General features: G+C 42.9%; 1 protein-coding gene across 4 annotated transcripts in view; it reads right to left on the bottom strand.

The window, feature by feature from the left end:
- The window catches only part of ACVR1 (activin A receptor type 1), a 147,226-nt gene that overhangs the window by 5,530 nt on the left and 116,014 nt on the right, over window positions 1-25,682 (bottom strand). For all 4 annotated transcript variants that reach the window (XM_033945142.1, XM_033945143.1, XM_033945141.1 and 1 more), the window contains 2 exons: window positions 20,529-20,726; window positions 4,245-4,375 (listed from right to left, as the gene is read on the bottom strand). In XM_033945142.1, coding sequence (XP_033801033.1) covers window positions 4,245-4,375; window positions 20,529-20,726 — 329 coding nt within the window. The remainder of the gene's footprint in view (window positions 1-4,244; window positions 4,376-20,528; window positions 20,727-25,682) is intronic.

Genomic DNA, 25,682 nt, shown 5'->3' with positions numbered 1-25,682 from the left:
AATCAAAGAAATAGGTCTGTAATTTGAAACCAACAAGGGATCTTTATTCGGCTTCAGTAAAACAATAGTTAAAGATTCAGCCATAGTACCTGAAACGCAACTTTTAGTTAGTTGTGTCTGATACAAATTTAAAAGATGATGTAATAATGTAATTTGAAATGATTTATAAAACTCCACAGTGAATCCATCACCACCTGGAGCGGATCCAACTTCTAAGGGATTTCAACGCTGTCTGAAGTTCTTTAAGCGATATAGGCGCTTCTAGATCTCCTTTTATATGCTCGGGAATTTTTAGCCCCTTGATTAACTTTAAAAAACGCTAAACCCTCAAGTTCTTTATTTTAATAAGGCTCAGAAGAATATAAAGCTTTATAATAATTCAAAAATTGTTTTAAAATATTTCAAATTTGAGAATGAGTTTCACCCTTCTCATCTTTAATAGCCACAATCTTTACTTTTCTTTTTTTGGCTTTAAGATAATTAACCAATAATTTTCCCGCTTTATTTGAGTTTTCATAATACAGAGCCTGTTGAGAAAACAAATCTTTCCTAGCCAATTGTGAAGAAATCTCATTGTATTTATATTTAGCTTTCAAGAGAGCCTGTAAAGTAATTTGTTCCCATTTCGAGGCCAATTGTGATTCTAAATTCTTAATGTTTTGTTCCAAATTAGAAAATTCCAATTTTAGCTTTTTCTTAATATATGCCAAATACGAAATGATCTGCTCTCTCATAATAGCTTTGAAAGCATCCCACAATGTTTCTAAAGAGATTTCCTCTGGGGCATTAAGTCGAAAATATTCATCCATTTTTATTTGAAATTCCTCAAGAAAGTTTGAATCTGCAAGTAATGTATTATTGAACCTCCAAACAGTTTACTACAATCTTTTTCAGCAAATTGAAATTCAATCCAAATTCCAGCATGATTCGACAAAATGATCGGGTCTATGCTGGTTTTTGTAACCTGCTGAGTTAATTGATCTGAAACAAAAATGTAATCTATTCCTGAAAACGATTTTTGCACATGGGAGCAGAAAGAAAATTCCCGAGTATTAAAATGAAGAATCTGCCATATATCTTTCAAGCCATAGGACTGTACCAAATTAGAAAGGTGCTGGGCCTGCAGAGGAGGGGGATGGAGGGAGAGGAGAGAGGTGCTGGACCTGCAGAGGAGGATGAAGGATGAGGAGAGAGGTGCTGGACTTGAAGAGGAGGAAGAGGAAGAAGAGGAGCTGGAACTGCAAAGAAGGAGGCTGGAGGGAGAGAAGAGGTGCTGGACCTGCAGAGGAAGGGACTGGATGGAAGGAAATATAGGGGGACAGATGGAAGATGGATGGTGGACATAGAAAAAAAAAGAAATGTCAGATGGACAGGAGACCCTGGCAAGTGAGTTATAAGATGACAGATAGAAGTAGAGAATAGAGACTAGGATCAATAAACAGCCAGACAACAAAAAAAGTAGAAGAAAAAAATTTTATTTTCTATTTTGTGAATAGAATATGTCAGATTTGGAATTTGCATCTTGCCTAAGCTGGTGTTAGATATGGCTGGGCCCCAGAACAGAAAGTCTATTACCTAGTGGTTCAAGATTGATGTTCCTATTGAACTAGAAATTTCAGTTTCTTAACCCTCCATCCATTCATATATTATACATATGTATTGGGCCCAAAAATTGTTTAAAAATACTTCTCTCTAGCTAATTCTATCATATTTGAGCTAAGCAAATAAAGTTTCACCTGAAGAAAGATTACATTGGGCTTGTAATTCTTGAAAATTTCACCTCCCCCCCCCCCACACACACAAATCATATCATAAAATTGACCTTAGCAACCCAGGGCTTTTAACTCTCACCACTGTAAAACAGATCGATATGTGACGTATTTAAATGTCTCAATCATGTCACCCCTTTCCCTGCGTTCCTCTAGAGTATAGAGCTGCAATTTGCCCAGTCTTTCTTCGTATGAGAGACCCTTGAGTCCGGAGACCATTCTAGTGGCCATCCGCTGGACCGACTCGGCTCAAAACACATCTTTACGGTATTGTGGCCTCCAGAATTGCACACAGTAAACCATGGTGAGACCTCATCTGGAATACTGTGTGCAATTCTGGAGGCCACAATACCGTAAAGATGTGCTTCGAGCCGAGTCGGTCCAGCGGATGGCCACTAGAATGGTCTCCGGACTCAAGGGTCTCTCATACGAAGAAAGACTGGGCAAATTGCAGCTCTATACTCTAGAGGAACGCAGGGAAAGGGGTGACATGATTGAGACATTTAAATGCGTCACAGGTCGTGTCGAGCTGGAAGACGACATATTCGTTCCCAAGGGACCCTCGGTCACAAGGGGGCACCCGCTTAAACTCAGAGGAGGGAAATTTAGTGGTGACACCAGGAAGTACTTCTTCACAGAAAGGGTGGTGGATCATTGGAACAAACTTCCAGTGCAGGTGATCGAGGCCACCAGCGTGCTCGACTTTAAGAATAAATGGGACATCCACGTGGGATCCCTACGAAGGTCGAGCTAAGGAACTAAGTCATCAGCACCCAGACTTAATGGGGTGGGTCAGTAGAGTGGGAAGACTTGATGGGCTGTAGCCCTTTTCTGCCGTCATCTTTCTATGTTTCTAAACTACTTATTACAGTGCAATGGCATAAACCAAAAATATTTTCAATGTTGCAAAAGAGTGTTCTTAGTTTGCCTCCAGATCTTCATTGTCAAATTCCAACAAGTCTCTTCCCCTCACCTATGATTAATGTATTATAATAATTAACTGGACCGCAAAGAGCCTTAACTGATATTCAGAAGTTCAAAAAAAATGCTTAAAACTATACTTTTCATAGAAGCATTTTAATAAAAGATATCTTTGCTTAATGCTGGTTTTAGGATGAGTGCATTATGAGGATCTGTGAACCCACTGTTTACATGGAATGACCTGTAATGTGAAATGTTTGTTCCATTCTGTGAATGTTACTTTTGTAAAGCCGCCTAGGAATAGGCGGTTAATAAATTTTTTTAAATAAGTAAATAAAATAATCTATTTCTCCCTTCCCACAGGTATCCAGGGCAGATACATTTAGTGCTATATCCAGGGGGGGGGGCTCAAGGAAATCTGCTCCCTGAGGTGAGGGATGAGCTGCACACCCCACCCCCACCATGAGCATCCAAAGTGGGGGTGGGGCAAGGGCTGCCCCAACTATTAGGCAAGACTGGCCACTGCCTATGACAGCAGCTTCTTAGAGGATAGTAGCTTCAGTAACACAGTAAATGACAGCAGAGCCTCATGCACCACTCCTTTTAGGCCCAGGTCATCCATGTTTAAAGCAAAACAATAGATCCTGCCAGACAAACTCAAAGAACTATATTTCTCATCACATATACTTTAACCTGCTTTCCTGCAAAAATACAAAGGGGATAGATGATGCTCAAACAACAAGGAGCAAAATGAGAAAGAAAGCAAAAGAAAAGCTCAGTTTAACACACTATAATAAAATTAGTCATTTAGGAGCTCATATTCTACCTCCCCACAACGTGTAGATCAGAGCTATAACATTTTTCCATGGAAGTCACAATACAAAAAAAAAAAATATTCTGATTTTCATATTTTCTGAGCAATAGCAACACAAAGCTCTCCACTACCAGGCACACTGTGAAATACAAAACCTGCAAAGTGGCTCCATATTTTGTACTGAATACAGTGCAAAAACATCTGCAATTAATATTTCCCAATACATATTTAAATTAATAAATTCCAAATAAAACATGCTAACGCTACATGCTAACGCCTCCATAGAGCTTGAGTTAGTATTTTTCGTGTAGCGCGGGGTTAGCGTGTGCTAATCTTCAGCGCGCTAAAAATGCTAGTGCACCTTCTTAAAGGAGCCCATTATTCTACCGTAATATTTTGGAAAATATAAAGACAGCCGATGTAAATTTGAAAAAAAAAGAAGAGAAATAGCAATCATCGCTTTATAAATTAACAAACAGAAATAAAAAAAAAATAATGGGAAATAAGAAAATAACATTTTATTAGACCAATAAAATGGATATAAAATTACCTTCTCGTTAAAGCTCCTTTTCAACCACTGTAGACTTCTTGCAAGTTAATATTTTGACAGAAAAATATCCCTACTAGGGCATTTTTATTTTGCATTGCAGTGTTTAACTTAATACATTCTATATCAAGAACCAAACTATCATTGTGCTAAAAAGAAGAAAAGAATGAAACATGCATTTTAGTCATCTTACAGGATCTGAGAACCATCTGTTGGGAATGTTTGGCCTCTGCTGATCAATACAGACCACCTTTTTCATATCTTCAAAGCTGGGGTCATTTGGAACCACATCATAGAATGGAGGTTTGTAATCTTCCACAATACCTAAAATAAAAAAATTATGCTGACATTAAATTTTTACTTGGTCATCGGTACTTAAAAATTAAAATTTAAACTTAATATTTAATTCCTTGTGCTAATAAAAAAAATAATTTTGCTATCCTACACAAGTATACAGACATCAAAGGGCATTGTCAAAAAGTTGTCTAAGTCAGAATTGGGATGTCTTGCTCATAACGTCCAAACAAAACAAAACCCAAACCTCTCTCGTACAGCCAATTTCAAACAAGAAAAATGTTTGAAAATGTCTGCGATATGGACATTCTGGTGCAGAGACTGTCCAAAATGAATAGCCATTTTCCAAAATAAAATGTCAAACTCATAAATAAAAGCACCCCTCCCCCCCTGGGATACGGATGTCTATGTGGCATTTTAAGAAAAATGGCCATATAGACGTCCAGGCAGAGCAGAGGGGCTAGCCTGGTGGTTACTGTAGTGGACTTTAAAATCAAGAGACCCCAGTTCAAATCCCACTTCAACTTTAATTGTGAGTCTTCCAGGAACAGAAAAATACTTACTGTACTTGAATGTACACCACTTCAATAGCCTTCAGGCTTGCAGGTGATACATATTTAAATACAGTAAGCATATTTCTGTTTCTAGAGGGCTCAAAACTAAAAAAAAAAAAAAAAAAGAAGAAAGTTAAAGTACAATTTGAAGCAGGGTCCCTTGGTTTAAAGTCCAATGCACTTACCACTTACACTTGCTTCCTGCTTTGGTCAGAATGTCTGTAAAACCTGAAGCTGTAAGAGAGCCTGGTTTTCCTTTCCAGTTTCAGGGGAGATGGAGGGGGACAGTAAAACTGAAGAATTACAGAGGGGTCATGCCTTAATCCCTGTAGTGGTCAGCTGCTCAAACAGAGCATCTTTTTTTAATCCTGAATGTTATTGAAATAAGTCTAATTTAGGAAGTCCTAAATCTAAGACTTGGACATTTCTTCCTGTTGGATTATCACGGTTAGACTTTCTGTTTTGAGGCCCTCCCTAGTCCCACTTAAAACATGCCTCCTACCTGCCCCCAACACGCCCCCTTGCAATTTGGGCAAACTACAGTATTGGACTTTTTTTCCTGCCCTTCCAAAATTGCAATTTGGACATTTCTGGCATAAAGACTTTTGGGGTGCATTTTAAGACATCTATGTGCTTTGAAAATGAGCACAGTCATCTTTTGAAAACTGTTTCTTTCCATGGCATTGATGAAACACTAAACCCTGTATTAATCTGCTGTTCAAGCAAGCCTTATAATACACACTTAAGACCATCTTTGCAATGCTTTCATTTTTTTAACTTTAGTTTTTATTGCATTTTCTAACCTTTACAATGTGCTTAACTATGTCACTGTCCATGAAAAAGATTACCACATGTACTCGAATATAAACCGAGATTTTGGGGCCGAAAAATAGGCCTATAAATGGTTTATATTTGAGCCACTACCCGACTGATGGCACGGCTGTCCCCCATTCAACTCTCAATGACTACCCCCTCCCTGCTCTCCCTGCTGAATGCCTGCCTCCCATGATGAATCCAAGTTTATTAAAACTTTCTATCCCGCACCAAGGGTCATAACCTTCTGGGCGGCTTACAGTCTAAAAAGTCAAATATTAGCTTTACATAAAACAAGAAAAGAAATAAAAGTAAATCGTACAATCTAATTTAAATCAGTTTAAAAGATACATAAATCATATCAATCTGTATTTCTAATGTCTAATGTCTCCAGGGCTCTCTCCACATCAAACTGTTTTTTAAACCATGCTCATATGCATCAGAGAAAAAAAATGTTTTTAGTTCTGATTTAAATTTGTCAAGATTCTCTAATAGTCTGATTTTTAGTGGGAAACCATTCCAAAGTTAGGGGCCCTTTCAAGAAAAAGTTGCGGCTCTTATATGTTCATGAACCATTTCATGATATGATAGTACTATAAGGCGTCTTTGATTTTCTGATCTAAGTGATCTAGATGGCATAGATTCAAAGAACGTGCCAGATAGAGAGGATCGTCCGTCTTTAGGATTCTCAGAGAAGGCAGGAGCAGGCAGGTCTTGAGCATGCTGAAGGCCCCACACCAGATCAGAATACAGCATTGATGGAGACTGCAGGTTTCCAGTACTAATGGGTAAACGCGATGTCAGGAAGTGGGGCGTGCATGGAGGAGGGTGGCAGTTGCGGTGGGGGTTTGTGTGCACAGAGGCTTCGAGATTCATCACGGGGGGGGGGGGGGGGGAATCAGCCTATTGAAGATTACAGCCAAGGTGGCAGGGCCGGCGTTAGGGGAGGGCAAACAGGGCAGATGCCTTGGGCCCCCCCACAGTCCGGGCATCTTTTTCCCCTTGTCAGGCTATCTCCTTCCATTCCCCTCACCTTCACGGTGCTTTTCAAAACCAAAATTTTTGCTCTCAGAGGGCCCCTGATGCGGCAGCCCCGATGCTTCTCCTTTGAATAAACTTCCTGTTTCTGCCTGGGTGGCTCGCGTCAGAGGAGAAGTGTCAGGGGCCAGGGGCCCTCTGAGAGCGAAAACTTTGGTTTTGAAAAGGACCACAAAGGAGAGGGGAAGGGAGGGACATGGCCCGACAAGGGAAAGAGGATGAGTGGCACTTCAGGTTTATAGTGTGGAGAAAGGAGGGGGAAGGAACGATAGACGCTGGATGGAAGTGGGGAGAAGAGAGAGAGGCAGCAGATGCTGGATGGAAGAAGGGGGGAGAAATGACAGACACTGGATGGAAGTGGGGAGGAGAGAGAGAGGGAGCAGATGCTGGATGGAAGTGGGGAGGCGAGACAGGGGGAGAAGACGCTGGGTGTAAGTGGGGAGGAGAGAGAAGGGGAGCATACGCTGCAGCAGTGCTTTGTCTTTTCACCACATTTGGCTAGCTCCATCATTGGACCCCTGAGGAAGGTGTCTTAACTTAAACATGGCCCATGTTTGGTCCACTCTATACAAATATGGACAGTGTTTTTAGTGTTTTGAAGAAATAAATGAAGATTTTGAACATTAGCTGTTTCCACAATTTCGTTTTGCCTTTTTTTTTCCTCTGTGGAAACTTGTGTTGCTTCTTTTTGGTTTGTAGCTACCTAAATATCAGTATCTCTTCCACTTAAAGCGTGAAGTGGTATTCCATAGAACCTTTCTCTAATCATTTTCTTGCTCACACTAAAAGATAATAGTTAATGGTTGACTGCTTTTGTAAGTTTTTGTTGCTACAGTAACAATTAAAAAAATTAAAAAGCTATTCATAAGCAAAAAAAAACAAAAAACCTCCAACTTTAAAATAAAGGAATTATTAAACAAATTGTGAAAACTAAGAAACAATTTTATCTTTAATAATTTTACAAGACAGGAGATTCTACTTTTCACAGCTACACAAATCCTTACTATATGAAAATGTCATGGTATCTTTGATACTTAAATTAAAATAGAAATTGAATCAAAGCCTAGCTGCAAGTAAACAACACACAAAGCATGTAACCCTTGTACATGCTTTATTAAAGTACTTGATAAAGTCTTTACATGGACCAATAGCAGATGTGCTCTGAGACACCACACAAATCCTGTGTCTACAACCGCCATTAAAAATGGAAAATGGACAACTGGGATTTGGCTCATTTACTAAATTGAAAGGCCAAAAAGAGGAAGAAAAATAGCTAGGTCAAAATAATATCATATTAATAATAGCTTGTTTATTCTTATGTTATAAATTAAAATTCAGGCCTAGGGAGAGACAGGAATATTGGTCAGTTCAAGTCCCAGGAGAGACACTACTGTATTCTGTCTGGGCCAGACAAGTAAGGCTGCATGCCGGAACTATGCAATTTTTCGGGTTTTGTTAATATTCAGGAACTATGCAATAAACATGACCATGACATTGCCACTGTAACCTGTTTGGGCCCATGAGAAGACACTGTTTGCACTGATTGAGCTAGCCTAGGCCCAAATGGAGATGCCATGGCCAGGAGAGATGGGGAAAAGAATTACTGGTATCTCTGAAATAAGAAAGAGAAAATGGAAGAGAGGAAGGGAAAAAGATTAGAGAAAAACTGGCAACACATGCTTTTTAAAACATTTTTCTACCTGTCTCCTTATTTCAATGATATCAGTATGACCAGTTTAGTATAATGCGGGCATTTATAATCCATTTTTCTTAGATAAATTAATTGATAAATTAAATACAGGCAGCATTTTTGTCTCTCACATATCGCAAATGACCCTGAATTGATCATTTTATCTATCATATGTTTATGCATGCATTTTAGTGCCTTTCCTGGTAATACATACCTGCCCATTTAAGTACATGTTACATGGAAGGGCATTTTCGATAGGACGTCTAAGTCTGAGGCTGGATGTTTTGGACAACAAATCTAGCAGAAAAAATGTCCATTCAAAACTGCCAGATGTCCATCTTTTATTTTTGGAAATGACCTATGCATAAGTTTTGGTCCTTAGGATGTCTTATCTTTTTTGGCCATTTTCAAAAATAAAAACGTCCACATAAAAAATGCACAAAAGCAAATTTTGTAGACATACCCAACTACCTTGTCTGTGGGCAGCAGAGGAATCCTCATCAGCTGAGCCAGTATCGGGAATTCCTGCTGGCTCAGCTAATGGGGATTCCCCCACCTGGCTCAGCTGAGCCACAGAGCCCTCCCCCCAACATCCCCCTGACATCCCTGAAACCCCCCTCACATTCCCCAACATTGCTAGACCACCTCCGATAGCCCCGGACCTTCCTCAACATCCCCCAACATTGTTGGACCCTCTCACATATCTGCTGATGACAGATCGGCAGGAGGGAAGCCCACTCCCTCCTGCCTACAGGGCCGTGTGCTGCAAATGACAGGCCTTCACCCTCCCAGTGCACCTTGGGATACAGTAGGAGGGGTCTAAGGACCTAATTGGCTCAAAATGGCGATGTGGAGGCAATGCAGGGGTATCCAGGAATGTCAGGGGGAGGGGTGTAGGGCACCATGGCTCAACTGATCCTGGCAAGAATCCCTGAAACTGACTCTGCTGATGGGGATTCCTCTGCTGTGATCAGCTGATGGCAAGCCCTGAATATGCTGTGGGAGGGGGGGGGGTCATGCCTTAAACCCTCCATTAGTCATCTTGTCAGTTTGGTCACCTTTAGGGCACGTAGACCTGTTTTACTTTGTTCTAAGTCACAGCTAGAACATTCCACCTAGGATGTCCTGGAAAAGTTTTGATTGCTTCAGTATGTCCAGGTGGAAGCCTGCCCAATTTTGCCCGTAACACACCTCCCAGCACACCCCTTTGAGCTCTGGATGCACAGCAGCTTAGAACTGCTGCTGAACATCCAGAAAGTTTGTTTTATCAGTACTTGGACGTCACTGTTAGGACATCACAAAGCATGACAGAGAGGCAGCTACCCTAGGTACATCTCTAGCTCCCTCCTTACCACCGCATCTCTAAGGCAACAGAAGGAACTCCAGGTGCAAGAGGGAGGCAGTGTCTGTCTATATGCTGGCCAAGAGCAGTTCAAACAGTTTTTCTTACTAGAAGGTCATGGGATGTGTTAGCAATAGAAAAGAAAGGGGAACATGGTTTGAAAGGGCTAACAGGGAGAAGTGGCAGAATCCAGAGAACAAAAACCCTCATTGTGAATCTCCAGACTTGAACTTGTGAGTGACATTGCTGAAGGGTTAAAAGGAAAAGTGTGCCTTTTTGCAGATGATACCAAGATTTGTAACAGAGTAGACACCGAGGAGGGAGTGGAAAACATGAAAAAGGATCTACAAAAGTTAGAGGAATGGTCTAAAACCTGCCAACTAAAATTCAATGCAAAGAAATGCAGAGTAAGTGCATTTGGGGATTAATAATAGGAAGGAGCCAAATTTGTTGGGAGGGGAGAAGCTGATATGCACAGATGGGGAGAGGGACCTTGGGATGATAGTGTCCGAAGATCTAAAGGTGAAAAACAGTGCGACAAGACGATGGCTGCTGCCAGGATGCTGGGCTGTATAAAGAGAGGCGTAATCAGTAGAAGAATGAAAGTGTTGATGCCCCTGTACAGGTCGTTGATGAGGCCCCACTTGGAGTATTGTGTTCAGTTTTGGAGACCGTATCTGGCGAAGGACACAAAAAGGCTTGAAGTGGTCCAGAGGAGGGCAACAAAAATGATAGTAGGTTTTCAACAAGAGACTTATGAGGAAAGACTGGAAGCCCTGAATATGTATACCTTAGAGGAAAGGAGGGACAGGGGAGATATGATTCAGACGTTCAAATACTTGAAAGGTATTAAAGTAGAACAAAATCTTTTCCAGAGAAAGGAAAATGGTAAAACCAGAGGACATAATTTGAGGTTGAGGGTTGGGAGACTCAAGAGCAATGTAAGGAAATTCTTTACGGAGAGGGTGGTGGATGCCTGGAATGGACTCCCGAGAGGTAGTGGAGAGGAAAACAGTGACGGAGTTCAAAAAAGCTTGGGATGAACACAGAGGATCTAGAATCAGAAAATAATAGTAAATATTGAAGAACTAAGACCAGTACTGCGCAGACTTGCACGGTCTGTGTCTGGATATGGCCGTTTGGTGGAGGATGGGCTAGGGAGAGCTTCAATGGCTGGGATGGTGTAGATCAGGGGTGTCCAATGTCGGTCCTCGAGGGCCGCAATCCAGTCGGGTTTTCAGGATTTCCCCAATGAATATGCATGAGATCTATTAGCATACAATGAAAGCAGTGCATGCAAATAGACCTCATGTATATTCATTGGGGAAATACTGAAAATCCGACTGGACTGCGGCCCTCGAGGACCGACATTGGACACCCCTGGTGTAGATGGACTGGAGTGAGCTTTGACAGAGACTTCAGTAGTTGGAACCTAAGAACAGTACCAGGCAGAGCTTTGGATTCTTGCCCAGAAATAGCTAAGGAGAAAAAGAAAAAAAATACACACAAAGTTTTAGATTGAATCAGGTTGGGCAGACTAGATGGACCTTTTGGGTCTTTATCTGCCATCATCTACTATGTTATGTTTTTAACTCTGCTGCTTGCCTTATTTCTATAGTAGTTATGACTCCACAGAACATATATATAGCTCATTTTGTTTATATACCTTCCTATCATCATGTTGGTTATGTCTATAGGGGGGTCAAGCTATCCACAACATAGTTCCCACGTTTTTAGAATGATTACAAAAATAAATGCAAACATTAATATTTACTTTAAAGCAGATAGGCTCCTCGGGCATCAATACATCTCAAGAAGAAATGCTGCTCTAACAGTTCTATCCCCAATATTGCCTCTTTCCAAGTCAATTTTCATCTAGAATTAACATGGCAGACTATCCTGACACAATTAAAATAGCAAAAAGTCAAAACCCTTTCTTTCCCCATGTACATATTCCACCACCAAATATTTTTGCTCTACAATAAAGCTTAGCCTACTATATCTACGGTACTTCTTAAACCTCTCAGCAAAACAATAGAGACTAGTAAGAAAATGTTTCACAATGGTTATAGTGACAAAATTCACTAAGGTTTGAGATGGGATGTTTCTAAACTCTAGATGACGACCATGATTTAAAGATCATTCAAGAAATAATCAAAAATAATTTCTTATTAAAATAAACAGCATGGACTTATAGAAATGAGGGTGGAAATGAATGCAAAATGTGAAAAGGTCAGACTAAAAAAAAAGTTTCACTAAGTCAATCTAGGAAGGACACACTAAACCAATTGCTGGAATATTGTCCATGCTGTAATTATAACAAACTGCTGCTATTAAACAGCATTATAAACTGAATGAAATTTAATGTTTTAAATATACACAAGTGATAATATTTTGCCTGCATCAACAGTCTTTGTTACAAGCTATCTATCCTAAGAAGTACACAGTATGTTAAAAATGCAAACAAAAAATTGTCCCTACATGTGGTTTTGCACTCCTTAATTAGATGTGGTTCGCCTTCCCACCAACATCATGGTTTTTCCTTACGCTGTCTCATTAGTTTTTCATCACAATTATGTATGACGACACCAGTCATTTTGCTAAAATTATCCACACTTTTGTTGTCACTCGGATCTATTTTTAACTCGCTCTCACAATTTTAATATATTTCACATTTATTCATTACACATTTCTATTCGTAGGATCCCTGAGAAAGGCTACAAGTGTCAAAACACGGACCATGTTGGGTCCAAATGCTCTCAGTGTCCTAAACATCTTCATGTGGATTATTAAGCTGTTTTAATAAAGCCTTCATCTTGGACATCGACCCTCCACAAGGGTCTTGTTTTGGTTGAAAAATCTAAAAAGACCAGACACCATCCATACAAAGGAGAAAGATTAAGTCACATTCAAAAAATATATTGTTTGGTGTGGTTGACTATACAGAGGGAAATTTCTTGCATTCCCAAAAAGCATATATGAAAATGGAGATGCTGAACTGGTTTGGTTTATTTACTTTTGGGCTGATTGTAAATTACTAGGTCGGGGGTTGCCGGGGAGGGGGAGATTTGCTGACCCAAGATAAGTAATTTTGAAAGCATGCTCTCTCTCCTAAATGGCAGAGGCTGATGTGCACTTAAATCCAAAACCAGCTATAGAAGTCTTTTGCAAGAACAACTATGATGCCAAGAAATCCACTCCATATCCATCTGGCAGCAACATCATGAAATTCTACAGCACTTGGTTATTCTTGTTCGCTGTGCACTGTATCCATTGTAGAGGTACCCAATATATTTCTTTTGAAATGAACATATTGTATTTGTGTTTCTGTAGTTCTGTAAGTATTTATGTTTTTTTAGTCTCATTTCACCCTAACAGTGCTTGTTGAGAGTTGGTATGTCCATCCGTCCATATTAAACTTTAATTTCAGAATAGAGAGTTGCGCGGGGACAGAAATCCCACCCGTCCCCGCCAAAGTCCCACCCGTCCCCGTGAGGACTCTCACCCGTCCCCGAGAGGAATCCCTCTGACCCCACCCGTCCCCGCGAGGAATCCCCTCCGTCCCCACCCGTCCCTGCGAGGAATCCCCTCCGTCCCTATAAACTTCAGAAATAGATATTTCATTTAATTATGCTACTGAATTAAAGGCTCTGGTAGAAACCCATTTAAAAATAAGCAAAAAGACTTTATTAATTTGGAAATATTAATTGGAAAGAATACATACTTTGTAAACGGGTTTCTACCAGAACCTCTAATGTTTATAAATTTTTATCAACACAACTAATATACTACTTTATCCTGAAGCAAAAAAAAAAAAAGAAATATAATTTTTTTCCTATCTTTGTTGCCTGGTTTCTGCTTTCCTCATGTTTGCATTCAATTCCTTCCATCCACTATCTCTCTTCTCTCTGTGTCTTCCATTTGCTCTGTTACTGTGCCTCTCCCTTTCTCCCCCCTTCCAAATTGGTCTGGCACCCATCTTTTTCCCTCCGCTCCCCCCATAGTCTGGCACCTCTGTCTTCTTCCCTGCCAGCGTCTTCTCCCCACTCCCTCTTCCCCATTTCCTTTCAGTGTCCTTCTCCCCCCCCATCTTCCCCATGTCCTGTCAGGCAGCACCCTTCTCCCCCCTCTGCCTTCCCCATGTCCTTTCAGCGTCCTTCTCCCCCCTCTGTCTTCCCCATGTCCTTTCAGCGTCCTTCTCTACCACTGTTTTCCCCATGTCCTTTCAGCGTCCTTCTCCACCCCTTTGTCTTCCCCAGTGCTTTCAGGGTCCTTCTCCCCCCTCTGTCTTCCCCATGTGCTTTCAGCGTCCTTCTCCCCCCCCTCCCGTCTTCCCCATGTCCTTTCAGCGTCCTTCTCCCCCCTCTGCCTTCCCCATGTCCTTTCAGCGGCCTTCTCCCCCCTCTGTCTTCCCCATGTCCTTTCAGCAGCCTTCTTCACCCCTGTTTTCCCCTTGTCCTTTCAGCGGCCTTCTCCACCCCTTTGTCTTCCCCAGTGCTTTCAGGGTCCTTCTCCCCCCTCTGTCTTCCCCATGTGCTTTCAGCGTCCTTCTCCCCCCTCCTCCCCATGTCCTTTCAGCGTCCTTCTCCACCCCTTTGTCTTCCCTATGTCCTTTCAGCGGCCTTCTCCCCCCTCAGTTTTAGCCATTTCCCTTAAGCGTCTTTTCTTCTTCACTCCACCTTTCCTCCCTCCCTTCCCCTTACCTTTGTGGCGCTTCCCCACCCGACCGACAACAGAACAGGCCCGGTCGGACAAATCTCCCTGTCCTGTAGCCGCGAATCTAAATTACCTTCTTACAGCAGCTGGAGTATTGAAGCTGCTGGAAGAGGTAATTTAGATTCGCGGCTACAGGGCAGGGAGGTTTGTCGGTCGGTCCTGTTGTCGGTCGATCGGGGGACCTGACCAGCTGTGCACACTCCCCGGGGCGGGGCGGACCGCCCCCCCTCCTCTTTCGTACGCCATTGCCTTCTTCCTATCTGCCCTGCTGCACACAGCTGACCGGAAGTCTTCCCGATGTCAGCGCTGACGTCGGAGGAAGGGAGGGCTTTGCTTAAGCTAGCTGGACATTTCCAGGATTTAATTTGTATAAAATACTGAGTGGAGTGGAAAAGATAGATGTGAATCATTTGTTTACACTTTCCAAAAATACTAGGGCTAGGGGGTATTTGATGAAGCTACTAAGTAGTAGATTTAAAACAAACTGGAGAAAATTTGTGTAATTTAAACTCTGGAATTTGTTGCTAGAGAATGTGGTGAAATCAGTTAGCTTAGTGGGACTAAAAAAAAAAAAAAAAAGGTTTGGATAAATTCTTAAAAGGGAAGTCCACAGGCCACTACTGAGATGGCTTGGGGAAATCCACTGCTTATTCTTAGAATAAGAAGCATAAAATCTGTTTTATTACTTGGGACTTGGGTTGGCCACTGTTGGAAACAGGATACTGGGCTTGATGGACCTTCGGTCTGTCCCAGTATGACAATTCTTATTTTCTTATCCTCCCAGAGGACATTATTTTTACTGCGATAAAAAAAAGCTATGTTTATTAACCACTTATATGTACTATTGGGAACTGCAATGTAAGATCTTGATAAGGTTGTATATCTCCTCTAGGAGGGCCCATTTCATAAAGCTCAGGGCATATACTACTTGCCCTAAATGTGGGCATGTGGAGGCCAGCTTGGGACATATGCTGTGGAATTGCCCCCTCCCCCCAAACAGTCTTTTGGAAACTTATCTTTGATATCTAATTTTCTGAATGATATCTATTGATACAGTGTGTGTGTGTGTGTGGGGGGGGTTAATCATAGTTGTCTCTTTCACTATATTGTGCTGGTATTCTTAAAATGTTACCTTTCTTATCATTAGTTCACTTTCACTCATAATAATTTTTCCAGACGTTCTAATAGGTCTCACAGACACCTCTACAGGCTGGTTGAAAGCAGTATTCAGGCTGGAGTTAAGAAGGGCCTGATACCCATGGAACATTGGCAAACCCAATTCAATGACTGTCAGAGGAAACGCATTAAGGGAGTTAACTGTGGCAAAGTAGAGATGATTGCCCCTTCCCCCCTTTTCTACTAGTTTTCTCAAAGTAGAAAGCAGTAGAAGAAATGGAAAAGTGTTTACATTTGCAGATTCTGATTTATAACCTTGCTCATTATTTCGTTTTACTTTGCTTTGAGCTTAAGGGATAAGTGATAAATCAAAATGAAATAGATATCCAAAGTGCATGGATTTTTCTCTACAGAAAAAGAATAGCACTGGCAGGGAGGCATCAGAACAGACCCCCCTCAAGTACTTGCAGGGATTTCATTTGGAATTTCCCCAAAGCAATGACCTACCACAAGATTTTCCTGAGGAAGCTCCCCTGGGACTCTCCCTCTGAATTAGAGAATGACACGGTGGCGGTTTACCCGCGGCCACCGCATTTTAGCCGCGGGTCACCCGCCGAAAACAGGGAAGAAAACTAGCAGTCGCTGCGGCGACGGGGACAAGGCCATTCACCGCCCGCGGGGCGGTGAATGGTCTTGTCTCCGCAGTGAGGTATCAAGGATCGCGCGGTCCCCGCAGCCACCGCCCGCCCGCCCGTAGCATTTAGCCAGCTCCCTCCCTCCACTTCACCTTAAATTTCGAGTTTTCCGGCTTCCTTTTTTCCGAGCCGCACGTGTTCAAAAATCCGTGCACGCGCGGCTGCGCGAGTCAATCAATCTTCTCCTCTGACGCAACCGGAAACAGGAAGTTGCAGGAGAGGAGAAGTTTGATTGACTCGCGCAGCCGCGCGTGCACGGATTTTTGAAAACGTGCGGCTCGGAAAAAAGGAAGCCGGAAAACTCGAAATTTAAGGTGAGGTGGAGGGAGGGAGCTGGCTAAATGCACGGCTTTTTGAACGCGTGCGGCTAGGGAAAAAGGAAGCCGGCAAACTCGGAACGAATATAAGGTGAGGTGGAGGGAGGGTGGGGGCTGCTGGACCATTCTTCATTACTTTGCCATACTAATTCCATTCTATGTTAGGTGCCACGGACTCAGATTCGAGTCCTAGCGATGATGAGTTAAAGATCCCAAAAGAAGCCAACTTCTAAATCCAGTGGTTAGAGCTACACTACATTCCTTGTGACCCTGGGCAAGTCACTTAATCCCTATTGCTTCTGACACAATGGGCAGTTCCAAAGACCAAGACTGGCCAGTGTCAAAGACAGGATGCTGAGCTTGATAGACCCTTAGTCTCCACTGTTTTTAGTGATCAACAAAGTTCTATGTTTCTATAATCATCCTAATTCTGTTATCATTGGACTAGATATTCAAAATGATTTAAATGGCCAGGACAGGCTCCTGGCTGTTCAAATCATCTGTCCAGGGCTAACCAGGCATTTTCAATCTTCATGTTCAGCCCAAATGGTGTCACACAATTCAGCAAAAATACCCAATGTTGTTCCTCATAATTTAAATATTGCTCATAGAAGGAACAACATTGGGTATTTTTGCAAATGGAAGTTGGAGGGTTAATTCCCTTGAAACAGCCAATTGAGTGAAACATGAATTCATGCTGGGACACAAGATAGGTTGAATTTGTTTTGAATTTAAAAAGAAAAATGATCAATGAAGAATACTATAATGGCAAGAAAATATAATGATAAAACAGCAACTAATTTTGCCTATTTTTATATATTAAAAAAGTACTACATAAGGTGAATGTCCATATTGCTGTCTGTTGTTCTGCTGAGCACTGGCATTGAAACAGCAAAATGCATTTATTGCATACTTGTCCTCTGTCGGAAACATTATGGTGGTATATTAGTTGTGTTAATAAAAATTTATAAACAAAGCCCTGCCAGCTGAACATCTCTTTCTCTAGTTCAGCAGCAGGAACTTTGATTTATAAGAATGGAATACGCTAAATATTAGAGTACTAAGGCTTATATGGATGCTGCGGGGACGGTGACGGGGCGGTGAATGGGATGGCAGTGGCGGTGACGGGGCGGTGAAAGGGATGGCAGTGACGGTGACGGGGCGGTGAATGGAATGGCGGTGACAGGGCGGTGCAGAGGATGGTGGGCCGGGGACGGGGCGGTGACGGGGACAGATTTTTTCCCCGTGTCATTCTCTACTCTGAATATCAGCTTGTCCTCGCTATGTACATGTATTGCACAATATCAGAAACCTCACTAAACATTTTTCATACTTTTGCTGATGGACCATACTGCAGGCAAGTGAAGGTAGGGAAGCACAAGTTTGGGTGAATGGAGGCGTAGTCTAATGGTTGGTGCTGGAGCCTGATAACCAGGGGAATTGGGTTTTATTCCTGCTGCAGCTCCTTCTAACTTTAGGCAAGTCATTTAACCTTCCATTGACCTAGGAACAAAATAAGGACAGAGGAACCTTTGTTTACGAGCATAATTCGTTCCATAAGCATGCTCGTAAACCAAATTGCTCATATATCAAAGCGAGTTTCCCCATAGGAATGGATGGAAACTCGCTTGATTCGTTCCCCCCCCCCCCCGAGGCCACCGGTGCTGCTTCACCTTATCCCCCACCCTCGAGGCCACCGGCGCTGCTCTACATCCCTCCCACCCCGAGAACTGGCATCGCCCCCCTCCGCCAGCAAACGCTCTCCCCGAAAACTGGCCTCCCCCTGCTCCCGTCACGTGCCCCCCCCACGATCCGGCATCCCACACCCACCCAAACACCATCCCTTACCCCGATTTGGCACCGGCATCAGCACCAACGCACCAGGACATGCCGGTGCCGGTACCCAAAGATCCTCCCTCTTGGCTGGGCCTTGAGCATCTGCACATGCTCAAGGCCTTCTGGTCTCGCTCTCTCCGAGAATCTCAGAGAGAGCGAGACCAGAAGGTCTTGAGCATGTGCAGATGCTCAAGGCCCAGCTCAGCCAAGAGGGAGGATTTTCAGGCACCGGCATGTCCTGTGCATTGGTGCTGGTGCCAAATCGGGGTAAGGGATGGTATTTGGGCGCTCGGTGGGGGATGCTGGATCGCAGGGGGGGGGGGGGGTGACGCAAGCGGGAGGGGGATGCCAGATCGTGGGGGGGGGGGGTACTCGCAAATCGAGTCAACGCTCGGTTTGTGAGGCACGATTTGCGGGAATGTTTTGCTCATCTTGCAAAACATTCGCAAACCACGTTACTCACAAACCGAGGTTTGACTGTACTTGTATATAATATTCTCTGTTACAGCTCCCCAGCAATGGAATCACTTACCTATTTATCGCCAGGAACAAACAATATTAGAACGGTTTAAAAAAGCTTACTAAAGAGCTTCTTCTTCATAGATGATTTCGGGAATTAGCTTAAGATAAAGCTCGGGATCTCTTTTGCCTGCCATTAAGCTACAATTTCTTTGAAGAATAGGAATTTCAAGCCCACAGGGTACCCCATCCTTCATGTTTTTTCCTTAATTGTTCTTTTCTCCTTAAAAAAATTATAGTTCTACCCTTTTCCCTTCCATTTCTATGTATGGTTTCCATAGTCTAGTTCATTGTACATTTTAATATATATAAAATTTTTATGTTTATTTTATGTACATCGCTTTGAATTCATTATAAAAGCATTATCAAATTTTAATAAAACCTATTTTAACAGTAAAACCTGTTTTTAATAATAAAAACCATACAGTAAGCTGCTTTGATTGTAACCAGAGAAAGACAGAACTCAAATTTCATCACTTTTCCCTAGATTGATTTGAAAATTCAGACTCCTGGAAGAAAAAAGCTAAAGACAGTTTACTGTAATTTTACAAGTAATTGGAGGACCAATCACCGAGTCTGACCCATTCCCTCCCCACTACTTAGAAAAATATCTAGTAAAAATCTCTTTGTTGCTCTGGGCAAATAAAAAAATATGGCATTACATGTCAGCACAAAGTATTACCCCTATCTTAACAATGTTCTGTTAAAGTAGCTTCCTTTAGCATCTGGCAATAAATTATTCTGGTGATCCAGATCAGAGTATGGCCAACTTACGCCATGCAATTGGTAAATAACTATTGTACTTTCCATGTAGTCTTGGTAAAGTTGTTTTTATAAAAGATCTACACAATACTGTTATTACAAGAGTGTCGGTCCTCACGTTTGGTTAATATATCAAGGAACACTTGAAACTAAGATTTTACAAAACTGTGGTGTAACAAGTTGTTATTCATAATCTAAAAGACAAGGAAAAGGGCCGAACAGGAAAGTATATGTTTGAAATCTTAACAGCAAGAGTAACAATAAATTTACTACCTTTTGTAAACAGTGCAGAGTAACATGGAACGCAAGTGGCTTAAGTGCTCCTTGGATCATCTTTAATACCAGTGAAAGTTTAAGATTGTTTGGATTATTGAATTATACCAGCAACAACTATGTTAGCAATATATAGGTGCTTCAGCCTTTAAAGTGGGGGGTGAAGGGAAATTAAAAGCTGATTTCATTAACCTCAAGCAGTCGATCCTAATGATAACTGGCATGTCATTACTGTATCATAGCAGAGGGAAACTCACTGGGAGATGAAGTTGGCACAAGGTCTTTGGCCTGTCAAACCCAAAGACAGAATGGCAAAAGCAGAGCCTTAGAACTAGGTTAGAGTTTAACTAGTGATGAAAGATGCATTTTGCAAACTTGCAAGACAGACATTTCAACTACTCATTCTAAGACCATAGCAGGAGCACTTGGATGGCTTAAAGGTTTATTCACCCTTTCTTTCACTTATTGAAAGGGGGGAGGGGGAGAACAAGAAAGATAAACCGAATGCTTACCATTGCTGACCATTCGTCTTGCTACTTCCCAAAGGACCAATCCAAAAGCCCAAATGTCAACCCTTTTATAAGAATCAAAACAGTCAGCTTGGATGGTTTCATCTAATACCTCAGGGGCCATGTAACGTTTGGTGCCCACACGAGGATTGTTCCCCACATCTAATTGATTGGTGCTCTGTGAGTGCATTACAGCAAGACCTGAAAGGAGGGGAAAAAGGTTATTTTAAAATATATTCTTTTATTCAGATGTAAGCTAACTTAGAACATCCAGGCCATTTTCTTTCCCGCTTACTTTCTGGTTGGGGCAGGCATTTTGAACTCCGTTCTGGCACAAATGAAAGCATGCCCAAACAATATGAAAGAGTGATACCCTACAGCTTGGAAGCCACATATGGCTTAAATATGACAGTTCTAATATCACAGAGTAAATAAAGCACATGTTTACACATCAATTGGCTGGTAAAAGCATACTTTCTTTATCCATAGATTTTCAGCAGCTATACAGGTAGTGGGGATATGTATCTGCAGCCTGCCACTATCTGTATAGTGGAGGGCTAGAGGGAGATCATAACAAAACTACCGTATTTTCACGCATATAACGCGCATACACATATAGCGCGCATACACGTATAACACGCATACACATATAGCGCGCAGGAACAAAGCATTGCTGTAAAAAAAAAAAATCTATATAGCACGCACACGCGTATACTGCGCATGCTGCTATAACCTCCTCCCGCCACCCCCGCTTACTCCCTCTTCTGGCCTGCGAACCGGCATTCTCCCCCCCCCCCGTGATCCTACATCCCCCCCAGAACCGCAAAGACATCGCTTACCCGATTGGGCACCGGCACCAGCACCAATGCACAGGATGTGCCAGTGCCAGTGCCAGTGCCCGAAGATCCTCCCTCGCCTGGGCTGGGCTGGGCTTTGAGCATTTGCGCATGCTCAATGCCTTCTGGTCTCGCTCTCTCCGAGATTCTCAGATTCAGAATCTCGGAGAGAGCGAGACCAGAAGGCTTTGAGCATGCGCAAATGCTCAAAGCCCAGACCAGCCCAGCACAGGGAAGAGGGAGGATCTCCCTCGCACCGCCAAGCCCAGCCCAGGCGAGGGAGGATCTTCGGGCATTGGCACTGGCATGTCCTGTGCATTGGTGCTGGTGCCGGTGCCCAATCGGGTAAGCGATGACTTTGCGGTGCGGGGGGGATGTAGGATCGCGGGGGAGAGGGGGTGATGCGAGCGGGGGGAGGATGCCAGTTCGCAGGGGGGATGCCGGATCGTAATGAGAAAAAAAAAATTCTATAACGCGCTTACACATATAACGTGCATGGTTATACTCGGTTTGTAAAATCGTGCATAACGCGCGCGTTATATGCGTGAAAATTCTGTATTGTATACATTTTTAAATTAAAATGCTGATTGCTACTGCTAAAGTTTGCCCCACTGAGTGTAGAGATTTCAAAATAAGACATTTTGAATGCAGCTGCAGAGTGCTAAAAATTGATTATATAACTTTTGTGTGTTTGTTTTGCATACAAATTTTGAATGCGAATATCACTTGAACGCATGGTAAACAGGTCATTAGGGACTGGGAAAGGGAGGGCAACTTGTATACTGCCTTTTTGTAGTTTTTACAACCACATTCAAAGCGGTTTACATACAGGTACTTCAAGCATTTTCCCTATCTGTCCTGGTGGGTTCACAATCTTTCTAATGCATCTGGCTAATCCATAGCTATGCAGAGAGGCTTTTAACTTGTGCATTGATATCTTTGGTGCAAGATATCCATCTTTGACCCCATCCCTGCTCCCCTATAATATAACCAATAAGCCTTAGTGGCCCCCCTCCATCCCCACCCCTGAATCCAAAAATAATTCCTGGTAGTAGCAATCCCTGGCCCAACTCAGCCATCCCTCCAACTAGAAAGTAATCCATCAGATGGTGTGAACATATTATTAAAATGCAGTAATTAATTTTTTTTTTAAAATAAAGTATCCAAAACATTTTAAATTAGTGTAAAATACATATTACACGTAAGCATTTACTGTTTCACCACCACTGTAGTGCTATAAAAATAAGTATTATTATAATACTTATTTTTGTTGCAAATAATTAGTATGTTAGAGACATCATGGACTAAACAAATCATTTCTAACATAGAAACCCTGAGCACCCTCAGCAAATTCACAAACATGACAAACAAAATTAACATTTACTTTTGGTGATATGGCAACAATGTAATAAATATATGCAAGAAAAGTCATTAACAAACATTTATGTTTAGAGATCCAACAGTAAAACATTCATTTTCCAGTGCTTGCTACATGCACAGAACATTAGAAACTTCTAAAACAGAGGCACAGAAGAGTAAAGCACTGAGGGCTGGATTCTCTAAGCTCCGACACCATGGTTAAAAAAAAACAACAACAAAAAAAAACACACCAGGTTGGGAGCGATTTTTGTTTTATGGACAATTCTCAGCACATGCATTCTATGTGTGTGGAAAATCACGGGTAAGGGGGGGAGGAAGAACTGTGCCTGGTGCCTGTTCAGAAGAACAATCACCAGCACAATTCCTCCTCCTGCCTGTTAAAAAAAAAAAAGCAGCTCCTTCTCTTTTTGCCTGAAGCGACAAACAGGGAGAACAGGGGCTGGGTTTTTTTTTTTTTTGATGGGCATAGCTGTTGTGCATGCACAACATATACACAAGAGCTGTGCCTATAACCCCCCATCATCCCCCCCAAAAAATTCAGGATACTTTTTTGTGATTGGCAGGAGGGATGCCCACTCCCTCCTGCCACAGAGTTAGGGGGACCCTCTTGATGGCAAGCTCCCTCACCACACAAACCTGGTTGCCATACCCCTCCAATCTACCTTCGTACTGTTTCTTCGAAGAACAGCAAGAAGGATGCCCACTTCTTCCTGTCACCTGCCCCCCAACAACCCTGGTGGTCTAGTGAGCTGTCCCCCTCCCTCCCCCGACCCTCCTGTACCTTTCTTCTAAAGACCAGCAGGAAGAATGCTTACTCCTCCCACAGGTCCACCTCTTCAAAATGTCGGGCCTTCCTGGTGCATCCTGGGATGCACCGGAAAGAGACCGAAGGCTCTGAATGGCCCAGGCACCTAACACCCCTCCTATGGGAGGGGCCTTATGTGTCTAGGCCAATCAGGGCCCCTTAGGTCCCTTCCCAGTGTACCCTGGGATGCACCAGAAGGGTCTTAAGGGGGCCCAATTGGCCTAGGTGCGTAAGGCCCCTCCCATAGGAGGGGTCTTATGCACCTGGGCCAATCAGAGCCTTTGGCCCCTCCCTATTCCCTTCCAGGATGCACCAGGAAGGGGAAGGCCCACCACTTTGAAGAGGCGGTTTTGCAGGTAGGAGGGAGTAAGCATCCCTCCAGTCGGTCTTCGAAAAAAAGTTAAAGGGAGAGGAGAATGGCCCACTAGACCACCAGGCTTGTGTAGTTGGGGTGGGGGGAGGTTAGTGGTCCCTGACCTTGTGGCAAAGGGGAGTGGGCATCCCTCCTGTCAGTCTTTGAAGGAAAGGTACAAGGGTCAGAGGGGGATGGCCCATTATACCACCAGACTTATGTGATGGGGAGCTGTCGTGGGGGGTCCCCCAACCCTGCGGCAGGTGGGAGTAGGCATCCCTCCAACTCTATCGATCTTATGAAGTTGGGGGGGGCATTGATGGGGACGGCACTGTTAAGGGGGGCTACTAGACCACCAGGCTTGTTTTTGGGCATTACAGGGAGAGAATTGGGGACATCTGTGGTGGTAGGTCTCAGCTTTATTTTCCTGTCAGTGGTTGAGCCACTCAGCACTCAGGCACTGACAGGAAAGTAAAGCTACGACAGCTCAGACCCTGCCGCTAAATATCAGTCCCGATTCCACATAAATGGAGGGGCGTTCTCTTTGGGGAATCACCCAGGGAGCTCATTTTAATAATCTTGGCCTCATTATACAACATTATAATACAGTTTTAATATTAATGGCCACGTTGTACTACATTTGGTAATACAATCGGAGGCTGCATAAAGCACGGAAAATATCACAGTGAGCCATTTTGATAATAGGGCGGTAAAATACGTGCATGTAATGATGGTTTAGCATCATTAAATGCACAGCAAGTTTTGAGAATCTTTTTTGAGTCTAGTGGGCCGTCTCCCCCCTCCGACCCTCCCCTGTACCTTTTTTCCGAAGACCAGCAATGTAACTATGTCTTGCTATGAATTCATATAGTTGCCTTTGAGCTAGAGACTACCTCAGAAAAAGGGAGAGAAAAAAGTACCAAGTGTGTGCTTTTTTTTTTTTTTTTTGGGGGGGGGGGACAGACCTGAGAATATTGTCACTTCTGAAATTTAAGTTCAGATAGTTCAATATGTATGTGAGTGACATTGCTGAAGGGTTAGAAGGAAAAGTGTGCCTTTTTGCAGATGATACCAAGATTTGTAACAGAGTAGATACCGAAGATCTGCAAAAGTTAGAGGAATGGTCTAATGCCTGGCAACTAAAATTCAATGCAAAGAAATGCAGAGTAATGTATTTGGGGATTAATAATAGGAAGGAACCGTATATGCTGGGAGGAGAGAAGCTGATATGCACGGACGGGGAGAGGGACCTTGGGGTGATAGTGTCCGAAGATCTAAAGGCGAAAAAACAGTGTGACAAGGCAGTGGCTGCTGCCAGAAGGTTGCTGGGCTGTATAAAGAGAGGCGTAGTCAGTAGAAGGAAGAAGGTGTTGATGCCCCTGTACAGGTCATTGGTGAGGCCCCACTTGGAGTATTGTGTTCAGTTTTGGAGACCGTATCTGGCGAAAGACGTAAGAAGATTTGAGGCGGTCCAGAGGAGGGCGACGAAAATGATAGGAGGCTTGCGCCAGAAGACGTATGAGGAGAGACTGGAAGCCCTGAATATGTATACCCTAGAGGAAAGGAGAGACAGGGGAGATATGATTCAGACGTTCAAATACTTGAAGGGTATTAACGTAGAACAAAATCTTTTCCAGAGAAAGGAAAATGGTAAAACCAGAGGACATAATTTGAGGTTGAGGGGTGGTAGATTTAGGGGCAATGTTAGGAAATTCTACTTTACGGAGAGGGTAGTGGATGCCTGGAATGCGCTCCCGAGAGAGGTGGTGGAGAGTAAAACTGTG

Source organism: Geotrypetes seraphini, chromosome 5 (genome assembly GCF_902459505.1).
Source record: "Geotrypetes seraphini chromosome 5, aGeoSer1.1, whole genome shotgun sequence".
In the NCBI taxonomy this organism is placed as follows: Eukaryota; Metazoa; Chordata; class Amphibia; order Gymnophiona; family Dermophiidae; genus Geotrypetes; species Geotrypetes seraphini.
This window is presented reverse-complemented; position numbering and strand designations above follow the sequence as displayed.